Below are 20,161 nucleotides of genomic sequence, written 5' to 3' on the forward strand. Positions count from 1 at the left end.
CAGTAAACCACTTTTATCACTATAATTTCCTATCCTTGAATTTCAGTAGATATTCTACATCATCCATCTGTTTTCAAAGTTGCTGTGAGTCCCACGCCTTCTCTAGCCTGTATACTTGTGAAACTCCACAGGGGAGAATGGAAAACTTTAACATAGTTCTCTGTTTTTAAACAATGAAAATAAAGGATGTAATTTATCCATTTTGATTACAAAAATATATTCTACACAAATAGTAAGAGCTCAGTGCTGCACAGAGCATGTTGCTATGGATAGTAATGAAATAAGAAGTTACTACAAAAGCTGCAGAAATAGATTCCTTTCTGCAAAACTGGATAATTTACATTCCCATAATTACTGTGGCATCTGAGTACCTCAGTTTCTAAATTTGTTTAGTCTCAATCTAAGGATGGACAGTGAAATTCTTCTGTCAGTTACGTCTACTCATTTTCTGTAAACAAGATGGAGTAACATATTTACCTGGGCCTCCCCTGGCAATATTCACTGATTTACTCCACATTACTTTCCTTTGTTAAATTCTATTTTTAAATCACTTTATTCATTAAATTGTCAACTTCTAAAATTTCTAATTACAGCCAAAGCCTGAAAAAAATCTTATGTAAGTACATACTGCTGTTGCTCTAACTTCTAAATTTGATTTTGGCTTTAAAGATTTGCAAGTGAAAAAAAGTTTGCTTAAAATAAGTGATCTGATTTACAAGCACACTGTCAGACTACTGCATCTTTATTTATTAGTTAGAAAAGGAGGAGATACTTTTTAATTTAGAATGTTTGACTCCTGGACATATATATAATTTATTTTTGTTATCATTTTTATTATTATTATTTTGCTAAAAGGCAAATACAGGTTTAGTTATAAAAAAATACGGTTATACTTGGTGACATACTGACAGGAGTTGATGTAAGACTCCTACGAATGTTCTTCTGCAGCAATCAAAACCTGAAAATTTTAATGCACTAAACAAACTGAAGTTAGGAAACGCATGGAATATAAATATTATAGTAGGTAAAATACAATTTAAATGATTAAAATGAGCTGGTGAGTCTGTAGTACTGCCTCTTGCCTCCATGACCCCCGAACTTGTCAGAAATCTTTAAGGTAAAGAAGGTGAAAAAAACTACTTTGATCCCAGTGGGAAGAAAAAACTAATGATACTTCCTCGGTTTTCCCGAAATAAACTATTTATAACATTTATAACTGCATTTTAATGTATTCTAATATATCTTGAATATCCCCAAGGAAGGAGACTCCACAACTTCTCTGGGGCAACCTGGACCAGTGCTCCATCACTCTTACTGAAAAGAAGTTCTTCTTTTGTATGGAAACTCCTGTGTTCAAGTTTTAGGCAATTTCTCCCTATTGCTAGGCACCATGAAGAAGAGCCTGGCCTAATCCATTTGCCTGCCATCTCTCTTTAGATGTTTATAAAAATTTATCTGATCCCCTTTCAGTCTTCTTCTCCCCAGGCTGAACAGATCCAGGTTACTCATACGGAAGTTCCTCCAGACCCTTTTTCATCTTTGTTGCCCTTCGGTGGGCTTCTAGGAGATCTCCGGCCTTTTTGATCTGGAGAGCCCAGAACTTGACACAGTAGTCTAAATGTGAGCTCACCAGGGCGTAATATAGAGGGTGGATCACCTTCCTCTACCAGCTGGCCATGCTCTTTTTAATGCACCCCAGGATACCATTGGCTTTCTTGACCACAAGGGCACACTGCTTGTCCACCCAGGTCATTCTCTGCAGAGCTCCTCTCCAGCAGATCATCCCCTAATTTGTACTGATGCTTGTGGTTATTCTCTTATAGACACTTTGAAAATAGATTCTTGATCCTACAGAGTCCTGGCTCAATTCATCCATAGGGAAGTAGAGGTTGTTAATGGACAGTTTTGGGCTCCCAGTGGTTTTCTAAATGAACTTCTTTTTGTTTCTATTTGTAAGCAATATTGCAACTTGTTTATCATTTTTAAAAGCTATCAATTAGGTAATTTGGAAACAAATCAGTTATCAATTGAGTTATTTTACATAAATGATTTCTTTCAGTCAACAACTCCTCCATAATATAGTTGACAGCCAAGTTGATTAGAAGCCAAGAGCAGTCCTTAGAACAGTGGTATTTATTCAGATGCAGTTTAGTTCCAGATATTCAGTATTTACTCAGGATTAATGGGTCAGGAAAATTGTATAAACACTGCATCAACAAAGATATATATATTTATATCTTCTTTTGATCTGTCAGTTAAGGCTAAGACACAATACCTTTTTTTTCTTCTTCTGAAGATATCAGAAACACAACAGTAATAAATTCTCATTCAAAAAAAAAAAAAAAAAACCAACATTTTTTCTGAGATCAAGACAACACTGATCATTTTTCACCATGCTAAGCCATGCTTATTTGTCTCTGTTTAATCCCTTTTCCCTATAAATATTGAGTTTTGGGGCATTTTTAATTAATTCAGAGTTGTTACACTTCCCATATGAGCCCCTCACCCCTCAATTGTTTCCCTTCTTAATGCCAGCCTTCCAGGGAGAAGTGTAGTCTCCATGTGTCTTTCTGCCTACAGCCCTCTAAACTGTGAGGCCGCAGTTTTGCAATGGAGGATAAGGATTCTTACCTGCTGCTTTGGCAACATCCGCAGTTGAAATGTTTTGGAGGTTTGAGTGCACTCTGAAGGTCACAGCTGGTCCCAGCATGCTAGAAAAGATTATTAAAAAATGTAAGACTCATAATCAAGATACACGGCATAATATTCTTTTTCAAAATAGGTTTTTAAGGAGAAACCATTAAGACACCATTTAGCCCTGTTCCTTTTGCTTCATTAGCTACATTTGCATACATTCTTATACCTCTTGTGGTTTTTCTTTTTTTATGCATGGGTCTTATGTCTGTCTGAAAGAATTTCAGAGATATTAACTAAACTTCAAATAGTCCTGTAAACAACTATTTTTATTACAAAAATGGAAAAATGAAGGCAATGAAATTATTATTCACCCAAAACCAACACAGAACTCCACTGGAATTCAGCATCTAAAAAGATTACATAAAGTTCCAAATTAACACAAGTTTAGCTCTCTTGTCATGACTCTAAATCAGAGGAATGATTAAAAAAACTCAGAATATATACGTTAAACATGTTCTGTAAGAACATACTTGGGGAAAAGATTTTGGACAAAGACAGCTAATCCAGTGGCTGACTTTGACAAGAAAGATGGCACTAATTACTATCTTTTAACAACAGAGGTTACCATCTATCTGAATAACTTATGAAATGATGAAACTGTGGTGACCATTTTGGGTGTATCCTGATGGATCTTTATGGTTTTAGAATCTATTGCGCATTTGCAGAGCAAGGTACTAGTTAGCTAAATGAAGAGAAAGGTATTCAAGGTTTCAAAGAAAAAATCATTTTGTATTTTTCAAGGAAAACAAATCTATGTATGATGTAATACTGCATTCGTTCTCCTTTTATCTCAATAATATCCAACTTACATGCACATCTTATGAAGGAATAAAGATATTTCCATTCTAATATTATTCTAAAATGCATAAATATACAAAACAAAAACAAAAACAAAAAAATAAGAAAACACACCCGACCATGGTAAAAGTATTTTTAAGGAATTTTTTTCAGATTGCAAGCTACAGTAGTAACTGTAATATACATTTGTATAAGAGCAGAGAGTGCAAGGGCTGAACAAACATGAAAACTGGCAAGTGATAACAGTTTTCTCACATATGTGTTATGTGAGTGCCTAATTTTTTATTATTCACACAAACAGCGAGAAGCATTAGAATTATATTATGGATAACACCTGCTTCAGCTGTGGTAAACTGATAAGAACCATACAGGTAACGTGCTTTGACCTAATATAGCCATGACTCATGAGAGAATGAAATCTGAAAAATTGCTACATAAAAGAAGTTGAAAAATAATTTTGCTGCAGGGCTTGAAATGAAGTATTAAATTATTCTTTTACTAACACTTCGCATTTGTATTTTCCATTCATACAATGAAGAGCAGTTAATGAAGTGCGAGCACTTAATTACATCACATGTATCCTAGACAGAAATACCTTTAAACTTTTTCCATTTTAAGTAGAAGTAAACTACTGTTGACATTAAGACTTTGTTTTGAGGTCACAAAGGGAATCAGAGTAAGATTAAGGAGCCTCCTTTCAATCTTTTACTCGTAAAGCATGCACTGTGTGTATTTTATTCCATAGTTATTAGGAACTGCCATTAATCAACCATTTTTCTTTAAATACTCTTCTGTGTTGGAGAAAACTAAAATACAGATTTTATTGCTAAAGGATACTCCAGATGTCAAGTCATTAATGTTCAAGAAATGCATTTTAATAATGTTAGGCACTTATAAAGCATTTATGAACATCATTTTAGTAGTATGTTTGGTTATAATACTCTACAATTGTATTACTTAAGATACATAAAATGTGTTACAGAAATTCAGGCCATTCCCCAGTTCTGCCACTAACATAGAGGTAATCAACCATAACAGCCACCTGGAAGTTGGATATTATCATGCACTGAATATAACCAATCTTGCGCTGTTCTTCCTGCATTCCCAACTTAAGAGAACTGACGATTCCTCTCTGGCTGCTCAGACACAGTATAATTAGTGGTCTGCTTCAAACAAAAGCAAATAAAAACAACCTAGTACACATCTGTCCCACACCAAGGACCATGTAAACAAAGAACTTCAGGTATTTCTCCCAAATCTACGTATTCCATTATTGTGAAGAACCTGGAATTCATGTCACCTTTCAAACATGGTGTAGATACACTTTGGCTTTATCAGCAAAGACAAAGAAGCTGACCACACCTGAATGTGCCCAGTGTGTGTGTGCCACAATGTATGTGCTCTTCATAGCTAAGAGGATGTAGAGAAATAGAGGGAAGGATAGGATGAGATATAGGGTGGGATAAAAATTCCATATGGGGCAGGGATTATATTAATACCCATACTTTCTGCAAGAAAGAAGAAATCTAAGAATCATTTCAAATGTCTGTTCTTGCACTGTTAGATGGGATACTATTTTTTCTCCATTGTAATAATCAACTGATTGAATATAAGGAAATAGTCGAGCACAACATAAGCCCAATTTCATTAGGAACATTTGCAAAATAAAGAAAATAAAGCAGCTCCTGTCACAACTTTTTGCACATTGGTATTCTGTCAATTATTTAAAAGCAAACAAAAGACCCTGAGATTGTTTGGCCAAAATTGCTTTTCTGCTAGATATTTGGGAACTGACTGCTCAAGAAGCTCATAAAATGAGATTTTTCTCATGGGGGGCTTCTGGTAAACGCACTCAATAAATAAACATTTCAATAACAATAGATTCCCTTTGGGGAATTCCTCATTGTTCATTTATATGTTGGATGAGACCATTTAAACAAAGCCAGTAATTATTTGACTGCAAAATATTTTCAAAAAGACTCTTTTGACAAGACAGTGACAATCTTGAGATAGGGTACAAAGATGCATAAAATACATCCATGGTGCTTCCTAGCCAGAAACTTTTCTTTAGATAAGCAAGGCCGCTTTCTCATGCAGCTGTCAAAGCCTCTGCAATCTACCTAATATTAATGGCAATTATTGAAATACCAGGGCTTGCTGAAGTGCACACTAATGTTTACGACCGGACGAATTGCAAACATACCACTGCCACAAATCAAGGCCAACACAACTCTGCTCGGCAGCAGGCAACGTCATGCCAGAGCCCAGCCAGCCATGCCCAAGAAAGATACCAGAGAAAGAGACACCAGAAATATAAACGAAGTCTAACACACACACTGCAGTGTTACTTTTTCCTTAACCAAGAGATTGGAAGTGTAGGTGGTAGCATCTTTCATCTATGAAAGCAATGTTTTAGATAAGATTTTTGTTTAATAATGTTTATTCCCAACAAGGTGCATGCTATGCTGCTATGGTTATACCCATGTAAATGTGCAGTTGACTATTCTAACATAACTGAACTGAAATCCACCTTGTGAGTTTTGGAAGGTATCTGAACTATACCATAATCACATATGCTATTTTTTTTTTTTTTCAGAATAGTATATTCCGATGTATTTTTGAATAAAGGTAAGCAACTCTGGTGTCTTCTGTCCATACAAAACATAAGGTCTGCTGCAATGACCTGCTAAATTTATTACTAGGAATTTACTGACTAATTACTGTTGGTTGTCACAACTTGTGCTTTTTAAAATATATTTCAATAATGTCGCCTTCAGCTACATCAGTTTTTTTTTAACAGATATTCAAATATTGGAAATAGTAACACTTAAGTGCTGTTGTCTTATATTCTGTTTACTAGAGATGAAATAATTACAGTGTTTATACTAAAACGACTTGAAGGTTGATTGCTGATTTAATAACATCCCCTCCCCTTGGGTTTTTATTTCCCATCTGAAGGTGGGGGAGCGCAGAACACGCAAACAAATAAATATTCTTGAAGTAAAACAGAAGTATTTCTTTTCATTAACAGTTTTACAGATTAACAACATTTTTATTTTGTCTGTCAACAAATGGATGATTAATGGATGAATAAACAGAGCTGGACCATGATCAGTATGGCAACAGAGCTGGACCATGATCAGTATGGCAAAGTCCATATCACTTTCAAGCCTTTAGTTATATTTATGAATGACAGGATTTAATTCTCCATAAATTATGTACCAAGCCTTGTGTGCCCGTTCTTCTCCCTCATGTGTGTGTACTTTAGTACTACAATATCATACAGAAGGTTTACTGTGAAATACAGTCACAGTCTATCATACCCTCTAGTGGAAAAGGATTTGAGAAACATGTGCCAACATGGTTATATGCACTCTTGAAGATGAGACATAGAGCTGATGCCAGATGAAAATGAATTGAGCTTGCATCATACTTTAAAAAAATAAAAGCAGAGTGTGATTTCTCAAGATAGGAGGAAGATGAGGGGATCAGGACTGGATATTGCTGTCATTAAATAGTCTCTTAATTACACTGTTTCATATAACAGAGTTTGCCTTTATAAAGCTTAAATTTGAAATTAGAGTTGCCACTTGTCTATATGTTCATTTCAAAATCCTTTAATCTCTGGGGGTTAAGAAAAGCAATTAGTAACGCTCCAGAGGATTGTGCAAAGTGAATTTTATAGCAGTGAAGGTAATTGTTTCAGGAAATGTTTGGTGGGCTTGAACTAATGACTTGCAATGTGTACATATTTCTGCGCTTACTGTGTTTAGGAATGTGAAGTTTATGTCCATTGTTTGTATTGCACTTCAGCCTCCTCTACACCCTCTCCAATTTGGAAATGTAAAATGCTCACACTTGTGTAAATGTGTTATATATTATATGTATTAGCTATAAACATATCAAATTGAATTGAATTGAAAAAAGCATGTGATTCACAGAGGTGTTTTTGTAATACATTATGTTTGGATAACATGATTTACAGAGCATAGCAAAAGCACAGTAATGCACCTGGTCATCCTTATATATTACAGAGATGGATTAAAAGCATATAGTTGCTATTTGGGCTCCTTCTATTATTCAGATTAGCTATAAATCCACCAATAACTTGATACAGGCTTCACCAATATTTTCGACCAGAACCTCTGATCAAAAGTTACTTTGTGGATAATTGCTTCAATTCTATTTATATTATCTATACATAAGCAGGTACTGATTAAACCTCAAATATTCTGGAAATCTGTGAAGAGTTTATTGTGCTCTGGTATTAGCCTCTACAAAATAACTTCCCTGAACTGCTGGGTAGAATATTTTGATCATCACCTAGACTTAGTGCTAAAAATGGCCACCTTTAATATACTTATTGTTTATAAAAGTGCTTAATTTGGTATCTGAAGTGATCAGAACTTCATGTACAGCTGTATCTACTCTCCCATTTCTTACATCCAATGATGAATTTGATTTTTTTTTTTTTTTTCCTATTTCACTCTTCCATTTCAATCTTTCAGTTCTTGAAACCCTTCTCTGGAAACTCTTAACATGCTTCTCAAACTGCAGAACAACAAAGGGTGTTCCACAATGAGCTGCATTACCGCCCAAAATACATTATCTTAGCCATTAATATTTACATCCTATACAAAAACTAAATTTGTATGCATTTGTTTGCAACATGGTCTGCAGACATATTTCTATATTCAACTTGCAACTAAATTGCAGAGGGAAAGTTAAAGAAGATACGTTGTACAAACATCAACACCATCAATAGGTGACAATGGCAAAATACTAAAGTTGAGTATCTGATTTGAGACTGCCTCCTGAGAATGAACACCGTCTGGGGGCAGATAACATGCATCCCAGGGTCTTGAAGGAACTAGCTGATGAGGTTGCTAAGGTATTCATCAAATTGCAAAAGGCAGGGCTGTCAGGCCAAGTCCCTGGTGATTGGAAAGAAGGAAACATCACTCCACTTTTTAAGAAAGAGAGAGGAAGATCCAGAGAACTACAGTCCATTGAGTCTCATCTCTGTGTCTGTGAAGAAAATGGAAAGATCCTCTTGGAAGCTATGTTAAGGCACACATGAGATGGACGAGGTGGTGTGAGACAGCCGGCATGGCTTCATGAAGGGCAGATCATGCCTGACCAATCTGGGGCCATTCTTTGAGTGACAGCATTGATGAACAAAGGGAGGGCAACAGATGTTGTCTGCCTGGACACGTGCAATGCCTTTGACATCATCCTGAACCGCATCCTTATCTCTAAAATGGAGAGATATGGATTTGTAGGCTGGATGATTCAACAGACAGTTGCAGCCAGATGGTTGCGGTCACTGGCTCTCAGTCCAGGTGGAGGCCAGAGAGAAGTGTTGTCCCACAAGCCGGTTTTGGAACTGACACTGTTTAACATTTTACTAGTGACACAGACAGTGGGACTGAGTGTATCCTCAGCAAATTTGTGGATGATGCCAAGCTGAATGGTGCAGCTGACACAACAAAAGGAAAGGACACCATCTAGAGGGACATGGACATGCTTGAAAAGTGGGCCCATGTGAACAAGGCCAAGTGCAAGGAGCTGCACTTGTGTCAGAGCAATCCCAGATATGGTACAGACTGGAAGAAGCACTCACTCAGAGGTGCTCCATGAAGAAGGACTTGGGGTTTCTGATGGATGAAAAGCTGCACACAAGCCAGCAGTGTGTGCTTGCAGCCAGAAGGCCAACAGCATGTTGGGCTGAAGCAACAGATGGGTGGCCAGCAGGGAGGGGGAAGGGATTGTTCCCTTTTACTTTGCCTTGCAAGGCTCCATCTGTAGTACTGTATCCAGGCCTGGGGCCCTCAGTAAAAGAAAGACGTTGAAGCAGATTCAGAGGAGAGCCATGAAGATTGTCAGAAGGCTAGAGCACCTCTCCTTCAAGATTGAGGGAGTTGAGCTTGTTTAGTGCAGAGAAGGCTCAGGGGACCTCACTTTGGCCTTCCAGTACTTGAAAGGAGCTTATAAGCAGGAGGGAACTGACTTTTTACACATTTCGATAGGACTGTGATAAGACAAGGCGGAGAGAATTAGATTCATTGTTTGGGGAAATTTTTTACTTAAAGTGCTGGAACAGGTTGTTCAGAGAAGTGATGGATGCCACATCCCTGAAAGTGCTCCAGGCCATGTTGGAGGGGCACATCTAGTGAACACAGAAAGGAGTTGGAACTAGATCATCTTTAAGGTTCCTTCCAAACCAAGCCATTCATGAATTCTATGGAAAACCAAAATCCTTGCCATGGGAAAGACACTAATGGCAATGCTTACAAATTCACCAGCTAGTGAAGAATTTTCTATTATCATTTACATTTGATTAGAACAGTTTACACCATGCAGCAGGGTATGATGTATTCAGCAGATAGATTAGAAAGATTAGCTAGACAGCCAGTTTCAGAGCAACCAAATCCTGCAAATGGAGTTACATGGAAACAAAGCTTTGGGCCAAATTTGATGGTTACAGTTCAAATTTACCTCTGTAATGCACATATATATCCATCATAAATCAGATAATTATTTGGACACCTTGCACTGTCCTTTCTAGTCCTTCTTTATATGCTCCAATGAAGTAATTCTGCTCCACTTTTCTCACTGATTCTACTGTCATTAGAATAATTTCAAGAATGAAGTCACAGAAAATATATCATTCATCCATAAAGGGATATTTTCCAAAAACACCGGTCCATGTTTGGAGAGTCTCTGATACCAATAAATACTAAAATGATTGACTTTTACATATTTTCATATTAATTGTCTATTATATAAGCTTTTTCTTTCATTTTTTCTAAATACTGATGCTCATTTACAAAGCAAGACATGATAAAAGAGTACTTTAAAGATGTTACAATTCAATTCATCTTAGGTGAAGATTTTTTGCTAAGCTTATAATTTGAAATATTTTAAAAATGGGCAACGCTCAATTTGGAGATCGATACCATATTCATTTGTTCTTATTTTATTCTTTACAAAATGCAACCTCCAATGATTACTCAAGATCTATGAATAATGTGAAGTTTTAAAATAATTTTTCTATTAATCTGTCACAAGCCACAAAACTTGATATTTTCACCATGGTGAGTACTTGAAAGTTGCCAGCTTTGCCTGCTATGTTAATATGGTTCTTAATTGCAGCATCTAAAGAACAAAACATGCAAGTGCTATAATTTTTTTTTGCAACAAAAGACTTTCAGACTGGGACAATGGTCTCAAAATACTGCTTAAAATACTCAGTGCATTTTTTAAGTCTCCAATGATTAAGCTAAACAATAACAAAGTTATGTCTTTAAAATGAAACAAAAAGAAAAGATAACAGGATTCTATGTATATTTTTTCTTTTTTCTCTTGGTAGTCTGGCTAGCACACAAACAGAAGCCTTAAGATTTCAGACAATAAACATTCAATGTATTTTGCTGATATGAGGCCTACATTGGCACACCTGTATTAGTAACAGTTCTGTTGAACTTGCATGTAAAATCTGTCTCCTGTGCTGATAGCCACCTTATCCTCAGTTTGCACAACTGACTTTCAATAGCTAATGAAGAGCATGACTCATGCTAGGACTTCTGCAGAAATAAAGGTTCAGCATGCTCATAGATTTGACAGGATCCAGATAGGACATATTTTTTTTTAATGTGGATTATACAGCACAACTGAGAACCAACGAAAACAAACTGCTACAGCCTCCATTCAAAATGCTTTGAAACTCTGAGCTAGATGGCTACAACCAGAGCCCTACTGCTTGCCCTTTCAAGATCCTTTAGCTCTGACAAGACCAACTGGAAAACTCAGTCCTGGGACCTAACACCAGCAGCTCTTAGGGAGAGACGTGGTGGTGCCAGCCTACTTCCTTTGCAGAGGAAGCATTGCAGGGGGAATTTATACAATCTTTCAGTCACATTTGCTCCCACTGAATTTCATTCCCTGGGAATACAAAATTTCCCAGGAAGCTCGTGGACCTGTATATTTGTACAATATTTTCTGGATAGATGTTAAAAAAAAGTGAAGAAGAATAATTTATTTGTTCTGTTTGGCCAGCAAGTCTGTAATACTGATTTCATGCATCCATACAGGTAACAAATTTATAAAAGTGTGTTTGTGTGTTTGAAGGAGATCAGGTAGCCAAGGAACAAAGGATAAAGAAAGACAAAGAGAGTAATTTTGCATATTTCTTATAATTATTCTTTCAAATAAATCTTTAAAAGAATTTTCTCTTTTAAATGTATTTAACCAGTTGCCCTCCACTATAGTATTTTCCAATTCTAATATTAATTGTATTATTTGTAGACCAAGTTTTAGTTCAGGAGTGAGAATCACAGTTCTACTTCTATGTTTCTAATCTCATATCTATCTGTCATCAAATTCTGTACCATTTCAGGGAAAAATCAAGAAAGCTATCTTGAGTTTTAGTCTACCCATCTGTATAATGGAAATAATTACCTGTTAATAAAGCTATACAAATTCAATGCAGTGGCACATATTCACTGCCTTGCTTGATACAAAGGAGTATATTTTCCCACCTTATAATATGATGGACTTTAATTTTATTAAAAATGAATATAATATAGAGAAAGTAATATAGAATGTACAGGAAGAAATATGAAGTTTAAAATAGATAAACTTTAGAAGCTCACTTGTCTATAAAAAAAACTTCTCCTGAGTGCATGGATATATGTTTGTAAGATGGGATTTCATTCTATGTTTGATTACAAAGGTGCAAATCCTCTGATTTAATGAGATGAAATGTTGTAATGGAAAGCTGAAGTTAGTACATTTTTATTTATAAGAGTCTTCCTAGATTTTTATGGTCTCTCTATTTTGTCACCTACAATTCATAAAATGCTGCAGGCCAAAATCCTTCTTGTTATTTTTAATATATTTTTATATTTTTCTAGCAGGAAAGTTACAGTGGAGAAGGCAAAATGATCTTGGTTATATGCACATTTATTAAAGAAAAGCACACAAAATATATTGTACCTCAGGGGAAAAAAGCCACAAGACTAATGTAATGCCAAGGCTGAGAAATCTCTCATTTTTAAGTAAAGGAATGCATAGTTGAAACTTCCACCTTATTTTTGTTTCCTTATCCTCATTTCTGTAAAATTGATGCATCTTTATATTAAAAATTAGTTGTCAAATAAGACAATATGTACCAGAAAACACAATGTAATTTCTTATAAAAGCCTGCATGCAATGAGTTACAGCAGTACATTTTTCAGACAATTTGTTTTCCAGACTCATTAAATCTGTAGAAGAAGTCAAGTTTGAATAAAAGTGGTGCCATTATTTCTGAGTTATGCTTTTATATCATTTTAAACAAGATTATGCCAAATAACCTTAGCCTGTTGGTTTGTTATTTAAATTCAAAAAAATAGATCACAAATGCTTTTCAACTTTTTTGAAATGTAAATGCTTTTATTGACACCAAGGAAAAGTACAGTTATAAATAAAAATGTTGCTTAATTTCTGGACAATAAATGTAGTGGAAGTAAAAATTCAACCTACTGATAGCTTATACTACAGCACAATAAGGAGAAGAAGATGGACTGAATGGTTTTTTATAAGCACAGTACTTGAAAAGTCCTCTCTAAATGGCACAGATGGCATAATCTGCCAATCTAGAAACAAAAAAACTTCACAAGATTCACCCACGGGTGCAGAGAATGAAGAAACGATGCTTCACACTGAATCAAGGAGAAAGAAACCATGGAGAGCTTGTACAGCAGTGGCAAGTTTCATGTTACTGGCCAGTACAAAACCTAACCAGACACTGTGCTACCTGTCCCACTACAGTTCACTGGGTTAAATAAGCCTCCCTCACACTATCCTGCCTTTCAAGCTACCGACAATTTACTGAGATGTTCACATTTAGAGCGTACATATACCAAATGTCATAATCCATCAGCATGATGAAGTGAAAATACCAAGTACTGTTCCAGCGTTTAGGTTCTGGATGACTGAATATGATTAACTGGCTGATTGAGTTTTTCAGGTGTTAGAAAAATAACATGACAAACAATGAACAAAACCTATATAGCATGATTAGGACACTACAGCCAATGCACATCCATAATAGGTGAGACTGAGAGCTCCACTCGTCAATGTGCCTGCCCTACGCTTTTAATTTGAACAAGTTTAAAGCTTTCCTGAACTTTCACCACTTGGTTTGATTTTCAAATATCTTCCTCAGTCCACATTCTTTTCACTGGGATGGTTGACTGGCTTTTCAGATTGTATTATTCCAACCCAACCGTTTCAGTCCTTCCTAAGAGCAAGGATAATGATAACTACTCATAACTACTCACTACTCATGTGAGACATTTTTTTTAAAAGGAGCCAGAAAGTGTCAGTACCCTCACTGCTAAAAAACCAGAAATTTAAAGTGTGGTGAGAGTGTGCCCACAGCATTTCTGGTGATTAGCCTTCCAAATTCAGGCTTTTGTTAGATTACTGTTTTCATGTAATTACTTAAAAACAGAGTTGATGCTAAGGACATGACACAGTACAAGAGGACAATAGGAAAGTACAACAGGAAAAATCAGTCTTGACTTACTTTTTATTGACAGATGTCCCTTATCTTTTCAAAATATTTATTCAATAGGATCCCTGATGTCCAAGAATGAATAGTGGTCAGATACCAGAGCAGATAACTATTTTTAGGATCTTTAACTTCATTTTTGGCAGACCTTAGGTAGTATTTCAAAAAACTGATATGAAACTATAACGACCTTAAGGACATTTCATGACCTTGAATTCTGCTGGTACCATCTAGTTCCACCTCAGAGATTCAGACTCAGTTCATTTGAAGCCAAGTCATGCCATGCTTTTTATTTTTTTATTTTTATTTTTTTTAACAGAAGCACTGTTTAAACTGACAGCTGAATACTCAGAATGATAATTGAAGCCAACGAGAACTCAATACTTGGAGTTCTTCACAGAAGACAATAGTCTAAGACATACTCTTAGATATCAGACTGGACATTTCAAATTAGTAGATGCTTTGCCATTAATACTTTCATGAATAAACTCTAGCACTGTATTGTTCTTATAATGACTATCAATTTAAGTTTGTCAAATGCTTTGATAGATCCACAGGAGCACAAGAGCACCACAGGAAAACAAAACAAAACAACAGCAAAACTGAGAAGAAATGGATTTTCTGACCTCAGTGCAGGATTTGAATAATGTGGAATAAAGAAAGCCTGAAGCCACACATTGAACAATGAAGATAAAATGGAACATTGAAGAGCTGCTCATTAGCTGAGCATTTTATTTCCTGCAAATGGAATCAGACAGAATTCTGTAAAAATATATAAAAATATATTATAAAAGACTGTACCATGATTAGTCATTATTGAAAGGCTGATATTTTTGGTCAGCTGAACAAAAAATTAAAAAAAAAAAAAAAAAAAGAAAGCAACCACCAAACAATAAGTTTAGTTTTCACCAAAATCAATTGTTAGTTTATTTTTTATCACTAAAATTGAAGCATTTGCCTTATAAGCTAAACATAATTAAATTTTGAAATGAGTCATTTCTTTCAATTGAAAAATTATAGCATTTTATTTTCAAAATGTCAAACAACACTGCTGGGACTGCTAGAATTTTTTTAATGGATTTGCCATCTGAAGCTTCCATATTGTTTCCATACATAGCTTCATTTAATGCAAATTTTCATTTTTCATGTAAAACACAATTCAACTAAAATATTGAGTTCATCTCTAATCTCAGTGTGGAAAGTGAGAACATTCAGGTGAAAGCTGAACAGCCAAACTGTGGCCTCTTAGTTTGAGCGTTAGAGTCTAAAATCCCACTGATAGAGGTTTTTATCTTAGCATTGGATGTATGATACATGTGCAACCAACTGTACTGATAGGGAATAGATTAAATTTTATGGTTTTGCAATCCAGGAATTCACATTAGATAATCAGAATCAGCTTAGAAAATCTGTTCACATTAGCACTTGAATTTCAGTGAGTATCCTGTGTATCCCAAACATTACATAAATAGTTTAAAGGCCAATATAGACAACAACTGCTATGCTCCAAAATAAAAGTAACAGATAAACATTGATGCTTTTTATAGAATGAATACAGGGTGCCCTATTACAGGTTTTCCATTGAAAAATTATGGAAATGCTTTTTCTCAAGTTACCACATGTCCTGGAAGGACAGTTCATTGGGTACGTAAGCTTAAGTATATTAAAAGGCAAAAATGACAAAGATGCTCATTGAAATGCATAGAAGGAAGCAAAAGTGATAGAATAAAATTGGGGAAAAAGATACACAGAGCAAGCGATCTTCAACAGCAATAGGGAAAATCATAAAAGGCTAAAGAGAGAAATAAGAATGAGAAGAAAAAAAAATCACTGTTACTGCAGTTTACATCAAAGGATGTAATATTCAGCAGAAAATATCACACTTGACTGGAGGCTGAAAATGATATGCAGTCTAAAATACTATGACATCAGAATAATTTGTTTTCCTTCCATGTAAAGGTGTTCAGCTAAATTTAGAGCTGAAAACCTCCCATTAGCAATGTTCTCACTAAATATCCCAAGTATAAGAAAATAAGAGCACAGAAATAATTTGTATTCTTATAAGAATGTGAAAAAGTCATGCATGTCACTTTTACTATAAATTTTGAGTGTTCTTTCCACTGCTTTCACAGCCGAGCTAACAATTTTTAGTAGCTTTTATTATATTTGGATGTTTCTTGATAACCTGTTGCGCTTCTAAGTTCATTCTATAATGTAAAAAGAGCTTTAATTACAAGAAGAGGGTCAATATTGCAGATTGCAGAGACAGTATTAATTTTAAAATAAATACAAACCCTCCAAGCACTACTACCCATCTGACTTCAATCCATGATACCAGTCCAACAATCAATCACCAGAGGCATTGGACACCCATAATTAGATTATAAAATCATAACTATAGTCATTTTACGTCTGCTTGCATAATTACATCAGCATGCTAATATCCTTTTAATGGTCTCTAATGATGTAATAAGAAATAATGGAATTTATTTGACAGCTACATAACCATTAACAAAACATATTAAGCATAACTATTACTTCCATAAAGATTCAGGCTGTATCCAGAAGTGACAGCTAACATGTTGGATCTTTTCTTCAGTACGGAAGTATTTCTAATTATGTATTCCCCAAATCTATTCCCAATCATCTGCTTCACAGGGTGAGCAAAGTTTATGTCAATGCAAACTTGACAACAAACCAACTGTAGAAGTGGACTGAACGCTCTGGGAGCCAAGCCTGAGGCTACGTTGTGAAATGCAGGCCATCGGTTAAAGTTGGCAGGATTGTGAAAGAGAAGATAAGCTGATTACTACCATGCATCAAATAAAATCAAGAACAAACATGGTAATCAGTAGGAACCCATAGAAAAAAGCCACTGTTCACTTAACCAAACTCCAAGGCAGAGGAAAAAAATAAAAATACATGGAGGAATGAAGGATATCTGCAAACAAAACTAACTAAATGTAGTAATGTATTTGTGAATCAGTACCCTTGAAATCAGTTTTTGCATAGAATAGGACAAAAAACCTTATCTGAGAATTTAAAGAATGTTAAAAATTCACCACTGACGCTCTGTCCTCAGTTTTTGTATTATTCCTCTTGAATGCGATAGCCTTGTCTGAATTCTGAAATTTGTGGCTCTCATTAAAATGACTTTAATCTGAAATCTGTGCAGTAGTCTAAAAAATTCAGATGTACACTATTTTCCTTTTCAGAATTCTTGGAAGGGAAAGAGAAAACTGAGAATTTTAATCCAAGCTCAGACTCAGGTCAGAGTTCAATCTAATTTAGTTTTCCATATTCCAACCTCTCATAAATTCTTGATCTTAAGATTACTGATATTTTTAAAAGCTAAATCCCTGAGGGGGAAAAAAACCCACCAAAATACTAATAAAATAAAATACTTCCTTAGAGGTCTCATCCTCACATTTCAGTATGTCAATGGTGAATTAGGAACACCCATATCATTAGATCTTTCTCGAAACCCTTCTACAGGCGGTCATTCAGACAGAGCTTTCACGTCCATACAGTTTTCCAATGATGGCTATGTAATGACAACAAAAGAACAAATCCAAAAAACATTAATGTTTTTTTTTTTAAAGCTTCTACTTCTGCTGTCTGATGTCCACCTTTGTATTTCCATAGCACTTCATGGGTTTAACCTGAGCTTAACCAGCTCATTTTCTGGACTAAAGGTTTATTATGGATAGACCTGGGCAGCCTGGTCTAGTATTAAATGTGGAGGTTGGTGGCCCTGCCTGTGGCAGGGGGTTGGAGATTCATGATCCTTAAGGTCCCTTCCAACCCTGTGATTCTGTGATTCTGTAATTATTCCCTAACTTGGGATTTGGGATAACCTTTAACAGATTTACAGGTGTGTTAAAAAGGCAAAGATCTATGATGTGCTGATAGACAGAATAGTCCGTCCTGCTTGTAATTATCATAATTTATAATGCACCTTTAAAATACAGACCATATCATACAAGTACTTTTGGTACTGTCATATGACTGCATATTAATGGATGCAAAATATTCAGCTTTCCTAAAGTTGCATATTAAGGAAAAGAAAAAAAGTTATTCATAGCTTGCTATTTCACTGGAGGGATGTTTTCCATTAAAGAATAAATCTACAGCTTGACAACTGCAATGTTGTTGCAATTTATCAAATGATTTAAAAAAAAAAAAAAAAAAGGTTTAATGCTAACAATTAGAAAGGTAGAGGGAGGTGAAAGTGCTCTTTTAATGTAAATGAATGAAGTTAATGAAGTAGAACCCATTGATTCCAGCAGAGAACTTGTTCTGTGGAATTATCCCTTTGAATGCGTAGCTTTGATTTATCTGGTAGTATTCAAATTCAAGGTTGAAAATTCTTTTATAAGGAAGGCCATAAACATCATTTTTTTGTCATTACAAAATTCAGTTTTCATTAACAGTATATTTCATAAAATACAACACTTCCACCAAAAATGCAACATCTTCAGACCATGGCTAAAAACACAGAGTTAAAAAATACAAATTGCATTCACTGGATCCAAAGGCTAAACACAAGAAAGGCTGAGAAGGCACTGCCCTTCAGCAATAGGACTCACGGGGAAAAACAAGCAGCCCCAAATACTGAAACATAGGCAAAGCCTGGATGCTACTGAGATAACAGTTATTTTCCGTGCACTGGGATGTGAGTTCTTTCCAGCACGCTGTAACAAACCAACCACAGCCAATTCTTTTTTTCCATTACTTCTCTATTAAACTATTCTATTTAAGGAAGCAAAAACTAAAGTTTTATAAAGTAAATGTCCCTATCAAAGTGGTCTCAGAAAATCGCCATTATAATTTATTTTTTTTTAACCAAACGTGGAAAATCGTAACCTCCTAACTTAGGTGATTACCATACAGCAAATTTATCAGCATAAATCATGAGAAAAGCAGCATTTCAACACAGCTGAACTCCCCGTGACTTGTTAAATTAGTAGCTGTCCAAGCAGCATGACCTGTGCCATGTGCCATACTGAAAGCCAGGAAGCAAGTTTTTCTCCCGCTGTGATTTTGTTTCACCCTCAGCTATGCTGAGTATGATGACTCTTTACTGTACTTGCTTAACCCATACTCTGTTAAATACGACGGTTATAGATTTACAGTACTTTAAGAGATTTTTCCCTGTGGGAGCATGGGGTTATTTCAGTCTTTATAGTTTGTATTAAATAATTGTTTCTTAAATTTGTGTAGGGGATGTTATAAAGATCACCAAAATGTTCTTTTGTTTCTGCATATGTTTCTGGCATTAAAGAGAAGTCATTCCATTGTAATATGAACTACTGAAAAATAATATATCCAATAAAATAAAAAGAGGCAAATTCCATATACGTACTTGACATCATCGAAGGCACTCATCTGCAGCTTCAGGAGATCTGCCACATCCTTTATTAACTCCAGGCCCTTTTCCACACTCAGGGGGCTGTTGAAAGGGAGCAAGAAAACACAGCGTTACGAAAATGGAACTCATCAATACTTGAGAGGCTAAAAGTCCCAAAAGAGTTATCACCTTGGCCTCTTAGAGTCTGAAAGCCACCAGTAACTGTATTCCTGTCACATAGTGATCGTGATATCAAGGGAATTGGGATCAGGTGCTTCTTCAGGCATGATGAATCACCTGAATTTTCCAGCAATAAGACAAACAATAAGGTGTAAATGGAATTGTTAGGAAGTGTAATGGGCCCATGATGCAGCAACCAGTTCATCTCGATCCTCAATAAAAAATGTAATAAAGTAAAAGGACAGAAAGAGAGAAAAGGATTGACGAGACATGGAGGGAAACAAACAATGAAAGTCAAATTGCAGGCTCAGTAGCAAATGGACAAGGGAAAAGCAAATTTTTAAATTCATTAGTTCTTAAAATGAATCCTCGCCCAGTGAAAGGATACAAAATTATTATGGATCTGAGAGTAAACAATGGAGCAAGGCACACAGTCCAGAGGACACTGATTAGATACATAGGATTTAGTTTGGTGAGCGTATGCAATGCTGCCAGAGCCCACTTTAAATCTTTTTCACCTTTGTCGATGCCACACTTACATTTTTTAATTTAGAAAACAGGTTGCAATCAAGCATAAC

General features: G+C 35.5%; 1 protein-coding gene across 6 annotated transcripts in view; it reads right to left on the bottom strand.

Moving 5' to 3' along the window:
- Positions 1 to 20,161, bottom strand: part of PTPRN2 (protein tyrosine phosphatase receptor type N2) — a 617,090-nt gene that overhangs the window by 339,772 nt on the left and 257,157 nt on the right. For all 6 annotated transcript variants that reach the window (XM_048951018.1, XM_048951017.1, XM_048951019.1 and 3 more), the window contains exons 10-11: positions 19,419 to 19,505; positions 2,632 to 2,711 (exon numbers count right to left, since the gene is read on the bottom strand). In XM_048951018.1, the coding sequence (XP_048806975.1) occupies positions 2,632 to 2,711; positions 19,419 to 19,505 (167 nt within the window). The remainder of the gene's footprint in view (positions 1 to 2,631; positions 2,712 to 19,418; positions 19,506 to 20,161) is intronic.

The sequence above is a fragment of the Lagopus muta genome, chromosome 7, assembly GCF_023343835.1.
Source record: "Lagopus muta isolate bLagMut1 chromosome 7, bLagMut1 primary, whole genome shotgun sequence".
In the NCBI taxonomy this organism is placed as follows: domain Eukaryota; kingdom Metazoa; phylum Chordata; class Aves; order Galliformes; family Phasianidae; genus Lagopus; species Lagopus muta.